The sequence below is a fragment of the Acanthochromis polyacanthus genome, chromosome 3, assembly GCF_021347895.1.
Source record: "Acanthochromis polyacanthus isolate Apoly-LR-REF ecotype Palm Island chromosome 3, KAUST_Apoly_ChrSc, whole genome shotgun sequence".
In the NCBI taxonomy this organism is placed as follows: Eukaryota; Metazoa; Chordata; class Actinopteri; family Pomacentridae; genus Acanthochromis; species Acanthochromis polyacanthus.
The window spans coordinates 27,243,198-27,258,571 of NC_067115.1; the positions used below are offsets into that span (position 1 = coordinate 27,243,198).

General features: G+C 38.3%; 1 protein-coding gene across 1 annotated transcript; it reads right to left on the reverse strand.

Moving 5' to 3' along the window:
* Positions 1-671: 671 nt before the first annotated feature.
* On the reverse strand, positions 672-13,344 carry gucy1a1 (guanylate cyclase 1 soluble subunit alpha 1). Its single transcript, XM_022208494.2, has 8 exons — positions 12,852-13,344; positions 12,525-12,592; positions 11,746-11,834; positions 10,917-11,632; positions 7,551-8,036; positions 5,090-5,233; positions 2,662-2,816; positions 672-2,373 (listed from the first exon to the last, which is right to left on the reverse strand). The coding sequence occupies exons 1-8, from the start codon at positions 13,089-13,091 to the stop codon at positions 2,235-2,237; spliced, it is 2,037 nt and encodes a 678-aa protein (XP_022064186.2). The 5' UTR covers positions 13,092-13,344; the 3' UTR covers positions 672-2,234.
* Positions 13,345-15,374: the final 2,030 nt, after the last annotated feature.

Below are 15,374 nucleotides of genomic sequence, written 5' to 3' on the forward strand. Positions count from 1 at the left end.
GCTGAATATTTGAAATTTTCTCAGGAATAATAAAATATTTGTTTATCTATCTATCTATCTATCTATCTATCTATCTATCTATCTATCTAAATTTGTAATTATAGCATCAAAAGTACTCCTTATAGCTACATGTGTAGAGTACTTGGAAAAGTTTTAGGATTTAAATTGATGTTTAGATTATTCAGTCATATAATCAGGTGTAAGACTAGTCCTAGTTTCATTTTCAGCATGACAAGGACCTAGAAATGCAACCACAGTAATAAATAGTCATACTTAATGACAAGAAATACACATTTTTTAAGCATTATTACTTCACTTGTGCACAGTACAGTCTGTTTTTGATATATATATATATATATATATATATATATATATATATATATATATATATATATATAACATTGTTTTATTCATAGCAATGCATTCCAATTAAATAACTGATCATGTGTTTTTTTCAAGAAATCTCCGTAGTAACCAGTATATATAACTGTCAGATAACTGCACTTGCCTAAGAAGCACATATTTTTCTCTGAAATGTAGTGGAATGCACGTATGAAATAGCATAAAATTAACTGTACGTATTCTGTCTCATGTCAAAATTTTGTTTGTGTCAAAGGCCTGAAAATATTGCATAAATATCTGCATGTTGCTACACTATAGAGTCAGTCACAGTTTGTTAATGCCAATATTTATTGCACTTTGATTACATTACAATAACGATTAAAGCACATCATTATGAGTGATGGCAAAACATTCATGTGTTCTTGCTGTGTCATATTTTCTCTGTGCTACAAAGCTCATGTAATAAATATAGTGTCAATGTGTACAGTGAAAAAAGTAAAAATATGCGTACATTACTCTTTTCATATATAGTAGGAAAGTGGGATCTCGGAATGCTTTATGTCAACACACCACACACTGCAACAACAATGCTTCTGGTTGTCTGTCTGCCTGTGGGATAAAGTATTGACACGTGTTGTCATATTGGCAATATTAAATGAAAAAGAAAATTAATAAAACTGCTAAAAACTAGAAATATTTCCATTTTGTTTGAAAGCTGACATCTATGACCCTGTCCGTATAGTCCCCATAAGGCACCTGAATCTGCTCCGCGTTGCTTCATTTGATTAGAGGTTGAATCCTAAATGTTAAAATATATTTTGATGTCATCATTTGTCATGAAATTCTTCCCTAAAACACAAAAAGCCAATTCCATTTCAGCTGATGTACCATCAGTACTTATCAGGTACCTCGTCTGACCAGTTATAAATGGACCGATCAGATATTTACGGTCCATAAATCTGTTTAGCAACTTCACATCCAAAAAAGATTTCTGTAACATACAGTATCTACATTTTGCAAGATTACACAACTGTTCAAAAGTTTGGGGTCATCCAGACAATTTCATATTTTCCATGAAAACTCACACTTTTATTCATGTGCTAACATAACTGCACAAGGGTTTTCTGATCATCAATGAGCCTTTCAACACCGTTAGCTAACACAATGTAGCATTAGAACACAGGAGTGATGGTTGCTGGAAATGTTCCTCTGTACCCCTATGGAGATATTCCATTAAAAATCAGTCATTTCCAGCTAAAATAGTCATTTACCACATTAACAATGTCTAGACTGCCTTTAAATTTCCCTTGGGATTAATACAGATCTATCTACCTATCTATACTGTATTTCTGATGAATTTAATGTTATCTTTATTGGGAAAAAATGCTTTTCTTTCAAAAATAATAATGTCTAAGTGATCCCAAACTTTTGAACCTTAGTGTATATATTTGCTTGTTTTGTGTGCTTTTTAGCCACATTTACCGCATGTTTTATTAATACTTTGCACCTCTTAAATGTCAAAAAGAACAAAACAGTCCAAAAGTCTTTTACTGACAGTACATCTATGTCTCTGGTGGGAGCTACGAATGAAAGCTGCTCAGTTTGCAGAGATGACTTATTCTGGAAGAAAGATGAAATGAGTTCCTCTCTACTGCAACCATACAAATGGATAATTGCACGGAGACGACACTCGTGTTTGACAGCAAGCTGACATCTCTGTAATTAAGCAGCTGCAAGAGCTTGACTGGCGGACAATATCATCAATGTCAAAACAACCCAAATCAAAATATACAAGGTAGTTGCACTGTATTCACTAGATACATTTACATCTCTTCATAGCTACTGTTTTCTTTTTTGTTGTTTTCTTTGGAGGGTTCTGCGTCAGTCGAACTTCATTTAATAGTCAGTCTTGAAGTTTTGTAAGACGCTTCCAAAAAGTAACAAACACCAGGGATATCTTCTGGGAAGTTGGCCGGAAGCTCCTCTCTGCTCCTGGGAACAAAGACAAACTCTGGGCGACCCTTCAGCAATCTGGAACAAAGAACACACAAATAAAACATGAATCCAAAAAAAGAATTATTTGACACAAGAGGAAACGCAGTGGTCTTATTTTCCCATCTAGGACACTTTATGTTTTTTTTTCTTGCAACAACCACTTGTGGAAACAACTGATACCATCCAGACCTTCTGTGTGCTGATATATTTAAAAGCGGTTGACATATTTTGTCTTTCCAGGCAGATATTATCTCCTGAGTGAGTAGTGAAGAATTACTGTGGGGTCAAATTCTCACTGTGACAAAGATGACAGTATTCTTTCACCTGTGGGTTGTCGGGCTGATGTTGATTTTTCCAGGCTGGCTGCATGATTCAAACTTGTTAGCCAACGTGACATTGTTCCCAAAAAGGCAGTAGCGTGGCATCCTCACCCCAACTACACCAGCCAGCACTGATCCACTGTGGAGGCCGATACGCATCTGGGGGAAAAAACGTTGAGTTTCACTTGGTTTGCACACGTATGGATGTGAATGAGCTTTACCGCAGCTCAATACACATTTCTGACTTTGTTTTAGTGCTGCTGTCACCACCAGTAGTTGGTGGAAGTGAAATCTAAACAAACATACAAATGCACCAAGAAAGGCAGCAGGGAAGATTACTAGCAAGTAAACATGGATGTACAAAACATTTCATTCATTTTAAAAAAGCAGCTTTGTAAATATTTTATGCGGGGAGAAATGCACTTTTGCCATTTGTTAGACCTTGCGGATACACAGTGGATTTTAGAGAGTGACACTGAATGAAAATAACTTCCTGAATCCTATGTTGAGGTCAGAGCTCTGAGGTTGGCAAGACTCAACACTCTCGCTGTACGTTTGGGGTTACTGATATGCCACAGACTGAATATGGGATCCAACAGATAAGAATATAAGCAGCAAAAAGTCTCTAGAACCTTTCAATAGTGCTACATGTTCACTGTTTTCAGTGTTACCACAGTATACTAAAGATTTCAGTAAGGCTGAGGCAGGGCTTTAACAACCAGTGATGAGATGTTCTTGACTGTATTTCTGTGCGTTCAGAGCAGGGGCAGAGCCAATAGATGAAACCAAGGGGGCCACCTCAGACTTAAATCTGGCCACCCCACACAACCAGTGGTACAGCCCATCAGAGGGATGGGCTGGTACTCATAAAAATGAATTTCTGTCCTCGCTCTAATGTAATTACACCTCCAAGGAACAGCAGAGTTACAGGATGATCAGCATACATTTGCTTGTCTGTTTGTTAGCAACATTATTCAAAAACGGACTAACGGATTTGGATGAAATTTTCAGACAAGATCAGAAATGACACAAGAACCACCTGATTAGATTTTGGCAGTGATGCAGCTTATAGTCTGGATCCCTGGATTTGTTAAAGATTTCTGCATCATTGCGAGATAGCGGGACGGCGTCACTGTAACCATGACAACAACTGAACGCTACGTCACCTGCCTGCTGACAATCACATGATTATGATCCTTTTTCAAATCGACCGCTGCGGACTTATCAGGACTTATCCATGGGAAATCATACAAGGAACAGCTGATTAAATTGTGGGGGCGCTTCTGAGTCCCATCAATTCCCACCGCCTGCTACATATTTAGGTCACGTGATACAGATATCCATTTTCAACAGTTGAAACCTTGAAAAAAAAAATCATGGCAGTAATCACAGCATTATAGAATATGGCCATTTAAAAAAGATGTACCCAAAAACAAGATGACCTTGCGCTGAGCACAGACATGTGTTATGCATGTGTACGCTATGTATGGTACGACTGAGCAGCCTTGACAGAGTACTGTACTCTCTGAGTGCTTTTTTGTTTAAATTGTAATATCAATAATTATAAACATAGCTGGGAAAAAAAACATTCTTTATGCAGAAGATTCCTCACGGTGTTTTTCTGCGTGACTTCATGTCTGTATAAGGGACTGATGAATGCAAGCGACGACAACAACTGAGTATTTAATCTCCTGCAGCAGTTTTACACACAGAATTAAAAGAATTACGAGCGATCAGTGTCAGTAATTGTCTTAGACTCCATTTCTAAAACACTGTCTGTCAGTCACTGATTTGGGATGTTAGTGATAATGTCACATGACAAGTTGCGTTTTTTTTTTTATAGCAAAACGTCTTAAAATGTGACAGTTTAGAAAAAAATAACTGCATTTCTACACATCGTGATAAATGTCAAATGTCTAAACCTAAAACATCATATTTGTTAATTATGGTTCTCGCTGCATAATTTTAGAAAAATCTCCCTATAATGTGCCATTTATTATCTATTTGCTCTAATCATTTCTGATAAAATGGTATTTATGCAGCTCCTGCTGTTTTGCAATTCTGTAAAATAGTGGAATAGTCCTTGATTCAGGTAATGATGGCTCTTAATGTCCTTGGTTAATTATACTAAGTTATCTTCAAATAGTCTTTATAAAATATAGCTCAGAGTTCTTGAAATCAGTAAATCATTCATGCAAATTTGGAAATGACACTGTCAGTCAAAAACTATCTGCTCTAAATGCAAAGGTTTTGTCAGGTCTTTTCTTGTAATCGGCTATAAATTGTGTGAACAACAAACAGAGTATGAATAATTAGGTTTGAAATCAGAGACATTTTTTGCTCAAAGCTCTTCAAATGAAAACTCATATTGTTAGAAGGTACGTAATCAGACTGAACAGGGAGCATTACAGTAATTAGTGCTTGACCCTCACCTGTATTGGGTCTCCTGTCGGTGTCATAACTTCGTCTGAAAGCTCCATCATCTTTAAAGCCATGAGTGCAATTTGGACAGCGTGAGTATCACTCTCCTTGTGTAAGCCACCAGCTACACAATACGCATCACCAATGGTCTCCACCTAAATAACAGCGAAAAATCATCGTTTCTGCTCCGGCAAATAAGACATAATACAGGTTTTCAGAAGCTCTTTGTGTCGTCTCCCACCCAACGTCAAATGGCTTCCTCACTGCATATAAAGTCACATATTACGGTCTCCTTTTTTGAACCTGAAACTATTAAATTAGCTTTCACAAAAACAACGTGACATGAAGACAAAGAACCTTAAACAAAATGATAAATGTGAAGTGGATATTCATCAAAATCTCTTTCTTCATCTTGCTGGAAGAGACAAAAAGTCAAAAACATGTGGAGTAATAAAACTTAAACCTTGATCCTCAGCTGCATTATAAAGTTCAGTGCTTTTTTTTCCCCTTCTTCTTTTTTGTTTGGGTAAAACTGGACTGCAGAGCACTCAACAGCTACGTGGCTGAGACAAAGTGAAACTATTTTTAGGCTTAGACATGTGGAGTGGAAACAGGGTCCTCAAGGAACCCCTGACTTCCTAGCGTTTTACGAGATATTTGTCAAACACGCTTCTCTCTCTGTTATGCTTCCATGACACTTTGATTACATTACCCAGCCTCCCTGCAGATTAGCAGCCTTTGGCAGACACTTGGGTAGTTGGTTGAGTTACTGTCACATTCTGCCTTCTGATTTCAAAATGCTTTTACTTTGACACAAACGGTAAATCTATGACGGCGTTTCATACCGCTTTGGACCTCATACGCCTCCTATGCTGCTGTGTTATTTGCTAGATTGTTCGCATTATCCTTTTACTGCTAAATGAATTTAAAGTGTGTAACATTGAAGTGGAAACTCTGTTTTTGAATCTTCAAAAATGCATTGTTTGATATATTTCTTCAGTGTTGTACGCACCTGCTGTTACTGGAGGAAACTGAACAATCAAAGGCTTTGGGATTTAGGTGTGTTTGTGAAAGCCACGTCATAGCTACCACTGAGCAAACTCTATGGTAATATGTCTTCAATCTTAATGGGTTTAAAGGCATTAAGAGGAGTTCACACATTATTACAGATATACATTTTAGGTTAAACAACTTAAAATTGGACTAGCAAAAAAAAATGTAGATACACTACTGTTGAAAAGTTTGGGGTCACTTAGAAATGTCCGTATTTTTACAAGAAAAGCATTTTTTCTTTAAATGAAGATTACATAAAATGAACCAGAAATCCAGTCTAGACATGGTTAATGTGGTAAATGACTATTCTAGGTGGAAACGGCTGATTTTTAATGGAATATCTCCATAGAGGTACAGAGGAACATTTCCATCAACCATCACTCCTGTGTTCTAATGCTACATTGTGTTAGCTAATGGTGCTGAAAGGCTAATTGATGATTAGAAAACCTCTGTGCAATTATGTTCGCACATGAATAAAAGTGACATGAAATAAAAAACATGAAATTATCTGGGTGACCCCTAACTTTTGAACACTAGTGTAGGTTATAATGAACAGGTTTAGTATTATAAACACAACATACAGCAGTGGAAAAAAGCATTCGGGCAGCAATAAAATTTTACACATCTCAAATATTGTCATGAAACATTTGTGGAAAAATCTTTTTGTGCTTCAAAAGGTATGGCTTCGTTAGACAGACACAGACAAATATAAATGGTATTCTTTGTTTATTGTTAACAAGAAAAACTAACAAAACTAAATTTTGCCAAAATGACCCAATGCTCAAACTCTCATATTTTCATGGGACCAATCAATTTATTAAGTTTTTAATGGCTTTTGTAGGATTTATTTAGTATAACGGCTGTGATTGTACTGAAAGAAATTGCACTTGTAATGTGCACCTGATTCTTAATGCAATATACGTGCAAATGTATGTTCCACCACTGTACTTAGCAGTAACAAGACGTCTTTAAAACCCCATTTTGAGAGGGAAAATTTGTATAAGATATATTTAAAATGCTTAAATACTTTGACTACAAGGTTATTAAAGAAAACATACAAAAAGAAGTTACTAGCTATAAACAAATTAAAGGTGGCAAAATGCCTATGTATAAATAGTAATTTATAAAAAACAACACGAGGATGTTGAATATGACCTAATACCTTACCATGTCACTTTGCCATATGAAGTATAACAGTTTGACATGATTCCAAGGTTGTTTGCCTGATATGAGAGCATTTAAAAAAGACAGGACAGCGAGCTACTGTCAGCTATCCATTCGGGGGTTCTCATGAATTGTCAACACAGCAGTTTCTCCAGGTAAAATCATGAACGGATGTTGAAAAGGTAAATTCTGACCCCCACAGTGGCAAACAAAAGCAAAAGCTCTGCTCAGCAGTGTGCAGTGACATGAACCTACCTTATAAACATCAAGCTCTCCACAGTGGTGGTCAAACCTGGTGTACAGCTCATTGAGCATCGTGATCACTTGCATCGGCGTACAGATCGAGCAAACAGCCGTGAAGCCCACAATGTCGGAGAAGAGCATCGTGACTCGGTCAAACTTCTTGGCTTGGACCGTCTCTCCCTGCCACAGCTGCTGGGCCACGGTGCCCGGGAAGATGGAGAACAGGAGGTCCACTGTCTTCTTCTTCTCCTCCTCCAGGGCTTGGTGAGCATGCTCCAAGGCTGCCTTGGCCTTCCCCAGCCGCTTCTTCAAGCCGTCCTGGGCCTTGGCCTGTTCGCCCACCAGGACGACGTCACGCAGTGCGTTATGAATGGGGATGTCTGACAGGTAGAGGCCACGGCCCGTTAGCTCCTCCAACTTGTCCACACATGGAGAGCCCAAGAACAAGATGGCGTTTGACTCTGAAACGTAAATCATCTGACCTTTAAGGTCCATGAGCTGAAAGGAAAAATCAGAAGATGAGAAGCATTCATTTTAGTGGAAATGTGTAAAGTTAGTTTGTATCAGAGCCTTATTTAACTCAAACATTTTGGTCTTCACAAGAGGAACATTAGGATTACTGTGTAGACCACATTCTGCTGCAGGATGTAGAGACAGCATGTTTTTCTTAAGTACATCTCTCCCACAGTCAAACTAGGAGAAGCTTTCTATCAGTGACAAAACATACATTGTATACATGCATAGTTTCCCTCAAGAATTATGAAGAGATGTAAACATTAGAGAAAAACCAAAACAAGCTTGCCAAATTTGGTATTTACAAAATGAAAGCTATGCGCAGATTTCTGACCACTACAGCAGTAAATAAATCCAAGTTTATTTATGTTTCAGACGAGCAGTAATTTAAAAAAAGGGAAAGTCTTGTCTAACTTAAGCACATCATTATTAATGACGCTAGCAGTGCGGCTCTCGGGAGTGTCAGTCAGACTGAAGTACACTACTGTTAAAAAGTCTGGGGTCACTTACAAATGTCCGTATTTTTTAAAGAAAACAAGTTTTTCAGTGAAGATAACATTAAATTAATCAGAAATACAGTCGAGACATTGTTAATGTGGTAAATGATTATTCTAGCTGGAAATGTCTGATTATTAATGGAATATCTCCATAGAGGTACAGAGGAACATTTCCAACAACCATCACTCCTGTGTTCTAATGCTACATTGTGTTAGCTAATGGTGTTGAAAGGCTCATTGATGATTAGAAAACGCTTGTGAAATTATGCTAGCACATGAATAAAAGTGTGAGTTTTCATGGAAAGAATGAAATTTTCTGGGTGACCCCAAACTTTCAGTGGTAGTATACATTTATATAACATTCCTTTTACTTTCTTTACCATGTTGTCCTTGTTTAAATGTACCCTTATCTTTGTGTAAGTACTTTGAGAGCCAAGAAAAAGAAAACTGACTCAATTTCCTTGGCTAGTAAATCTTATTCTGATTCTGAAACCCAACACAATAGATAATAAGTTCACCACAAGAATGCCCTGGAGACAGTGGAAAACAATCCACATCAACAGTAGTCTCTATAAAGTATTAGTTTTGACCCCAAACTTTTGAACAGTAGTGTATCTCAACAAGCACTGGATGGATTGTTCTAGATTTCAGAGCTAAATGTCACTGCAAATAATGATTTTCCTTTAAATCCAGTGAAAACATTTGTCCTTGTAATACTTTCCCTTAGTTTTATCATTTGCCTAGTGCTTCGGTTTATGATCAAATGCCTTTGAAACTAGCAACATTCACATCAGACTCAGCTGCACTTTGAGTGTATGGCTAATTTGGAAACGTCAGGACGCTAACACTATAAACTGACATGAGACATTATACCTGCTTCACCTCACATCACTATTTGGTTTAGCATGTTAGAAAATGCAAACATGCTAAATTAAAATACAGATTTTAATGATGAATAATAGCATGTGAACAATAAAAACAAGAAAAAAAATCTTTTGTCATGTCATCTTAACCCTTTTAGATCTACCATTGTGCAAGTCCACCAGTACATATTTTTTCATTTTTACATACTGAAGTGCAGTTGTTTGGAGTATTTTTATGTGCTTTACATCAATATAACACTCACATCCCAAATTTTAATAATATGTATTGACTTATGTCTTAACTTCTACAATAAATTGTTTAAAAGTGCAATAAATCTAAAAAAATAGTTTTTTAACATACATTTCAAAATAGAGAAATAGCATAGCTGTATCCTTCAAATTTTTTTAAAAAAAAGTTGCACAATATCCCGTGGTCTCATTTAGAAAGACTTTTGCTATGTGCACTTTATTGGGTGTTTTTACAAACCCATCACTGCAACAAAAAAGCGCTCTGAGACATGGTAAATATGTGAAATGTTGGTCTACCTCCCGAGATTTTACATGCAAAAAGACTGATCGATCTATCTTACCTGGTTCAAATCTAGCACCAATCAAAAATGAAAATGTAATTGTAGCACTCGCGCTATGCTGGGCTCTGTAGGGTTTATGTATGTAAAGATTCACTATTAATACCAAAAAAATGGCCTAAACAACTTGCCCTATTAAACCAGACTTTGCCTTTATTCAGAAAGGATTATGTACAGCTGACACCATCCTCTCACCAGTTCTTGCATTCGCTTCATTGTGTCTGGATGGATAAAAAAAACTATTTTTGTCTAACAGTTTGGTTTCTTAATAAAGGCCTCACAGACCCATTTAAGTGACAGTGAATGCTTTGACTTATATTTAGCTACAGGAGGACTTTGAAAGTGTACCATAATTAATGTTAAATGTGTCACTTCCACTGACAATGCAGACTGTCACAAACACAACATCATCCCCACATGGAGGAGATGTTTGGTCACGTGCCCGCTCTCTGATTTCTACCTGTTTTAACTGGACTCTATCCATTTTCTAATGATAACTCTACCACTAGACGACAAGTGGTATGTTAAGCGGCATCATCTCCGACTGAATGTCATCAGTCATTGTAGGACTGTCACGTTTACTCACCGATATTATTTTGTTGTGTGTGTGGTTTTTTTTTCCAGGTCAACTAATTCCCGTGCACCCTTGCAGAAATAGCACGAGCATGACTGTGCCTTTGATGAATGAAATGGTTTGACATTTGCTTCTGATCTCCGCTGGGGGTATTACGCCGATCTTCACCCCAGGCCAAGTGTGGCCAAGTGAACCACTAATAAGCTTGACTGCTTTTAAACAGTCCATTTTTTTACTTCTTCTATCTCACTTCATTTAATATCAAGATAATGATGGGAAAACTTTAATACACTTCATTAGTCACTGGCGTCACGTCAAATTATCTCACAGACATGTGGACATACCTTCCCTGTATTATCTGTGGTGGAGACTCCATGTTTGATCCGAATGATAAACTGTGCGTTTAGCATGGTCAGAATGCCCTGAAAGGTACATTTGATCTGGGGGGTGACGATGGAGAAGTGTTCCTGGAAGGTAGCAGACCGTCTCAGTCCGTCCTTCCTGGTCAGTCTCTTTCTGAGCGCGTGTCCGATTTGTACCAGAACCAGGTCCTGGTCCAGGATCAGATGGAAAGGGAACACAGTGGAGAAGAGAGAGGTAGGAAGGGTCCCAGCTGAGGTCGCCCGCAGCGGACTGGGGCTCAGATTTTTAGCATCCTTAACTACAACTGTGTACAGAAGATATGGCTGCGGGCTGGACTGCAAGATGCTGTCTTTAGCAGTGTGGGGGTCCTTCAGCACATCCACAGTGGTGTGATAGAGCAGACGGGCAGCAGCTTTGATGACTCCGGGGAAAAAGAGCTCAGTGGTCGGGCCGGGGTTGAAGAAATAGACAGTAAGCAGACCCGGATCCTTGTCTAAGCACAGCACCGAAGGTTCGTTTACACAACCTCCTCTGTCCGGGTTGGGCTGCATGCTGCTCTGTTTCAACAAGACGTTGAAGCTGTTGAGGAAGTCGTGGAGAGCTCCCCCCACCACCCTTAAAATGTGTCTGTCCTCCTCATAACACATATTGAAGAGCTCCTCGCCAAGAGCCACTTGCAAAGCTTCCATCGGGATTGCTGGTGGACGCGTGCAAAAAAAAACAAAAAACAAAAAAAAACAGGATTTGATGCACACCCTTTAAAAAGCCAGTTACAAATTTTGCGCAGTGATTTTCAGATTTGCCGTTTACCTGTTTTGCTCGAGTAAATGTTCATCATCTCCAGTAAATGCTCTGGCTCATCTCTGCAACTCCCATAGTGTGGACAGCAAAACACTGGACTGGAAAGTCGACAAATATCAAAATCACACACATAAATCGGCAACCAGTGGACAATAATTTTATAGTTCAGTCACACAGATACATCATATTAGAGCTTAACTTCTCAACAACATAATTTTACGATTGATTAATCCGCCATATATCTTCCTAAATAATGAAAAATGCTTGTTCCTGTGGCCTGCTTTGATGGACCAACAGCTCAAGACACAAAGATATTCATCCATATTCTTAGATATTAGTTTATATAAGCAAAAAAGGCAACATTGAAAGCTCCTGCAATGTAGTAATCAATAAAAAAAAATTACCCAAACATTGCAGTTGGTTAATCATTTTAACCCCACATCAGAAGGCATCATTGTCTGTGTGCCATTTTCCATAGTAACATGTCTGCCAGCAGATTTGTAAAGGGGTTTCTCTTTTCTTCTCCAGGTATCCATAGCAGCCTGAGTCTGTATCACACCTCACTCTTGTTATCATCATTCGTATCACCCCGGTATTGAGGGCGGCAGCAGGAATTTGTAAGGTATGGCTCAATTTTACAATACACGCTGTGGTAGAAGTGGCAGGATGTAATTTATAGCAGGAGTAGTAATTGCTGCTTTTAGACAGTGTTGCTCTTATTGTCACTGTGGCAGCTGCATGTATAGATATATGGATTAAAAAAACAAACAAACGACAACAGTAGTTACCTTTCAGAGTCCCTGCTGTGATCTGATAGTGTCACCATTCGTTGGAGGGCAGTGTGCAGCCTTTGAAACTGTATCAGAAAGTGTCCAGCAAGTTAAAGGTCATCGTCTGGCAAGACTTAGAAATAGCAATTACCCAGGCACCAATATTTAAACATAGCAGGATTCAAGTGTTATGATCTCAAGAGGATAAACACGCATGGTGTCTATGCGTAAAAGCAGAAAAATCCTATCACTGAAGATGCAGCGCCTGGTTTGTTTGTTTTTTTTATGTAGAACATGCTGCAGGAAGCACATGAGGTGAATAATAATAAATGCATTTATACTCACCTCTGGGCATGCCAATTTCTGGATGCTCTCCCCAAGTGTATGCAGGTTAACTTTGGCTCTGCTCGTCTTCTGTCGAGGCAGATCCTCGCCTGTTTTTCCATGCACGTCCTTTGAAATAGGCAATAAATCCGCGGCGTCAGTTGCGCGCTCCTCAAAGTCTCCCAGCTCATTATTTTTGGCGCTGCCGGAGAACGGACACTCTCCGGAGATCTTCAGCTCTTTCAGCTTGGCGCAGAACATCTTCCTCGCTGGATTCTCCGAGCTCTTATCTCATTTCGGAAGGAGACGGTTCGGGGCGAGCGGCTGCGGACTCTGGGAGAAATTCCATCATCTGGTGCGCTCATCCAGCAAAAAAAAAAACAAAAAAAAAACAGCCCCCTGCTCTGCAAGCCGCCGATTCAAATGATCAGCACCAAAACCCAGAGACCACATACAATATTCATTGAAAGCTGCATGGGCAAATGATGGCAGGGAAATATCACTGCCAAAAGCCAATGAGAAAGTGGAGGGGGGAAAGAGTAATTGGCCAATCCATGAGCAAGTTGGGCTGGTGTAGCCGAACAACCTATCAGCAAGGAGAAATTATTTCCAGACGACTCCTTGCATGCAATAGACTTTTTTCTTTTCTTTTTTTTTTTTTAGCTCAACGTTGGGACTGAGTAGTATGGCATGAGACTGACAACCCTTTTAAGAAATAATCACATTTCCATAGACGTTCTCATGGAGTTTTTAATGGTGTTTGTAATTATTTTGCATTTAATTTGAATATTACAAATAGCTCTATTTCTGTCTCTCTCTCTCTCTTCTGCACACGCACATTGGCACAAAAACAACATTCTTCCCCAATTTTCCTTCAGAAATACCTATAAACTGATAAATGTCAAGGTTCCTTCCTCTCATTTTTTTTTTCAATCAGAAAATCCTGAACAAAAGACTATCTGTAGTTTCCTGCAGGATCAGCTGCTTAAGGTCAACATGCTTTTCTCTGACAGCCTGGGTGTCAAACTCATTTTAGTTCAAGGGCCACATCCAGACCAGTTTGATCTCAAGTGGCAAGTAAAATCACAGCATAATAATCTATAAATAAGTCCCTTTGTTTTAGCACAAAAAAGTACAATTCTGAAATGCTCACATTGAATGAACTATCTCTTTAAAATATTATGAACAGCCTGAAATTTCAGAAGAAAAACAAGTGCAATTTCAACAGTTTTATGCCTCAGATGAACATTTGCATATTAAAACTTAAAGATCACATTCTGCCTACCAAGACACAAAACATTTAGTCTCAGGTATCTGGAAATGAATGATATAGCAGATCTAGAAAGTATTTTAAATTTGCAGTTTTACAGATTTACAGTTTGCAGTTAATGTCTTCTCTGTGATTTTTCCACTTTGCAAACTAATCCCACAGGCCGGATTGGACCCTCTGGAGGGCTGCTTTTGGACCATGGGCCATATATTTGACATATCTGTCTTAGAGCTTCTCAAACAAGGTGTAACTTCAATCTTGGAGCCTGGCTTTGACATTTTAGAAAATCCCAATTTACAAAGTAGGACTGCTTATATGATTAGAAACACTGATAATATTTTTGTAAGGCTGCATCAGTTAAGTTGATTCAGCTAAAATGTCAGAAATTTGAAGAAGAATGTCCATAATAAATGCAGATGATGCTCAGATGCCCAACTGAGTTTATTGTGTAAAACCAAAAACTGGACTGGAAGAGTCATATGGAGATAGTGTACAGGAAGTGACAAATCTGATTGTATTTCTTCAGGAGGCTAAGGTCGTTTAACATCTGCCAATCCCTGCTGTTCCGTGTAGTGGTGGCCAGTGCTCTGTTTTTTGTGGCCTGTTGGGCAGAAGATGCCCGTACAGCAGACAAAACCAGACTGCCCTGCATGGCTAATGTTTCCAAAGATGTAGTTTTCAACAGTACTTTTTAATTCTCATTCCCATTTTCTATGGTGTTTCGTGGCTTCGTTTCCTGACTGTCTGCTCTGCTTTTGCACTACCCCAGGAATGCTGCTTTTGTTGTTGTCCATTTGGCATCTCCATGTGTTTATTTTTTATCTGTTTGTATTAACTGTCACTTCTATGGTTTCCCAAAAACTTCAGTTGACAAATAGCTGCTAAAAACCACAGGCACATTTACAGAAAAGACTGTGACGACATTTAGTTTTTTTAAATTATGACTGTTCAGGGAATAGTTCAGTAATAATTAGAAATGTTAAGTGATCATTTATAAAAATGAGTGGATAGTTTTCATTGTCCATGAGGCTACAGTGCAGCTTGTTTCCCTTCTTTGGCCTTAAAAGAGCATTTTTTTTCTTCTGTTGAATGTAATAAATCAATTTCAGAGTTTAAATAATGAGCAGTAGTGTCACTTGGGAGTTTTTGCATTACTTGCAGGGTAAATTGGTTATGTAACTCATACGCTGGCTGACTTTTAACTACAAGGATGTTGTTACCACATAAAATAATGGGTTTATAGTTTGGAGATTAAAGGAGGAATCCTTTCATTT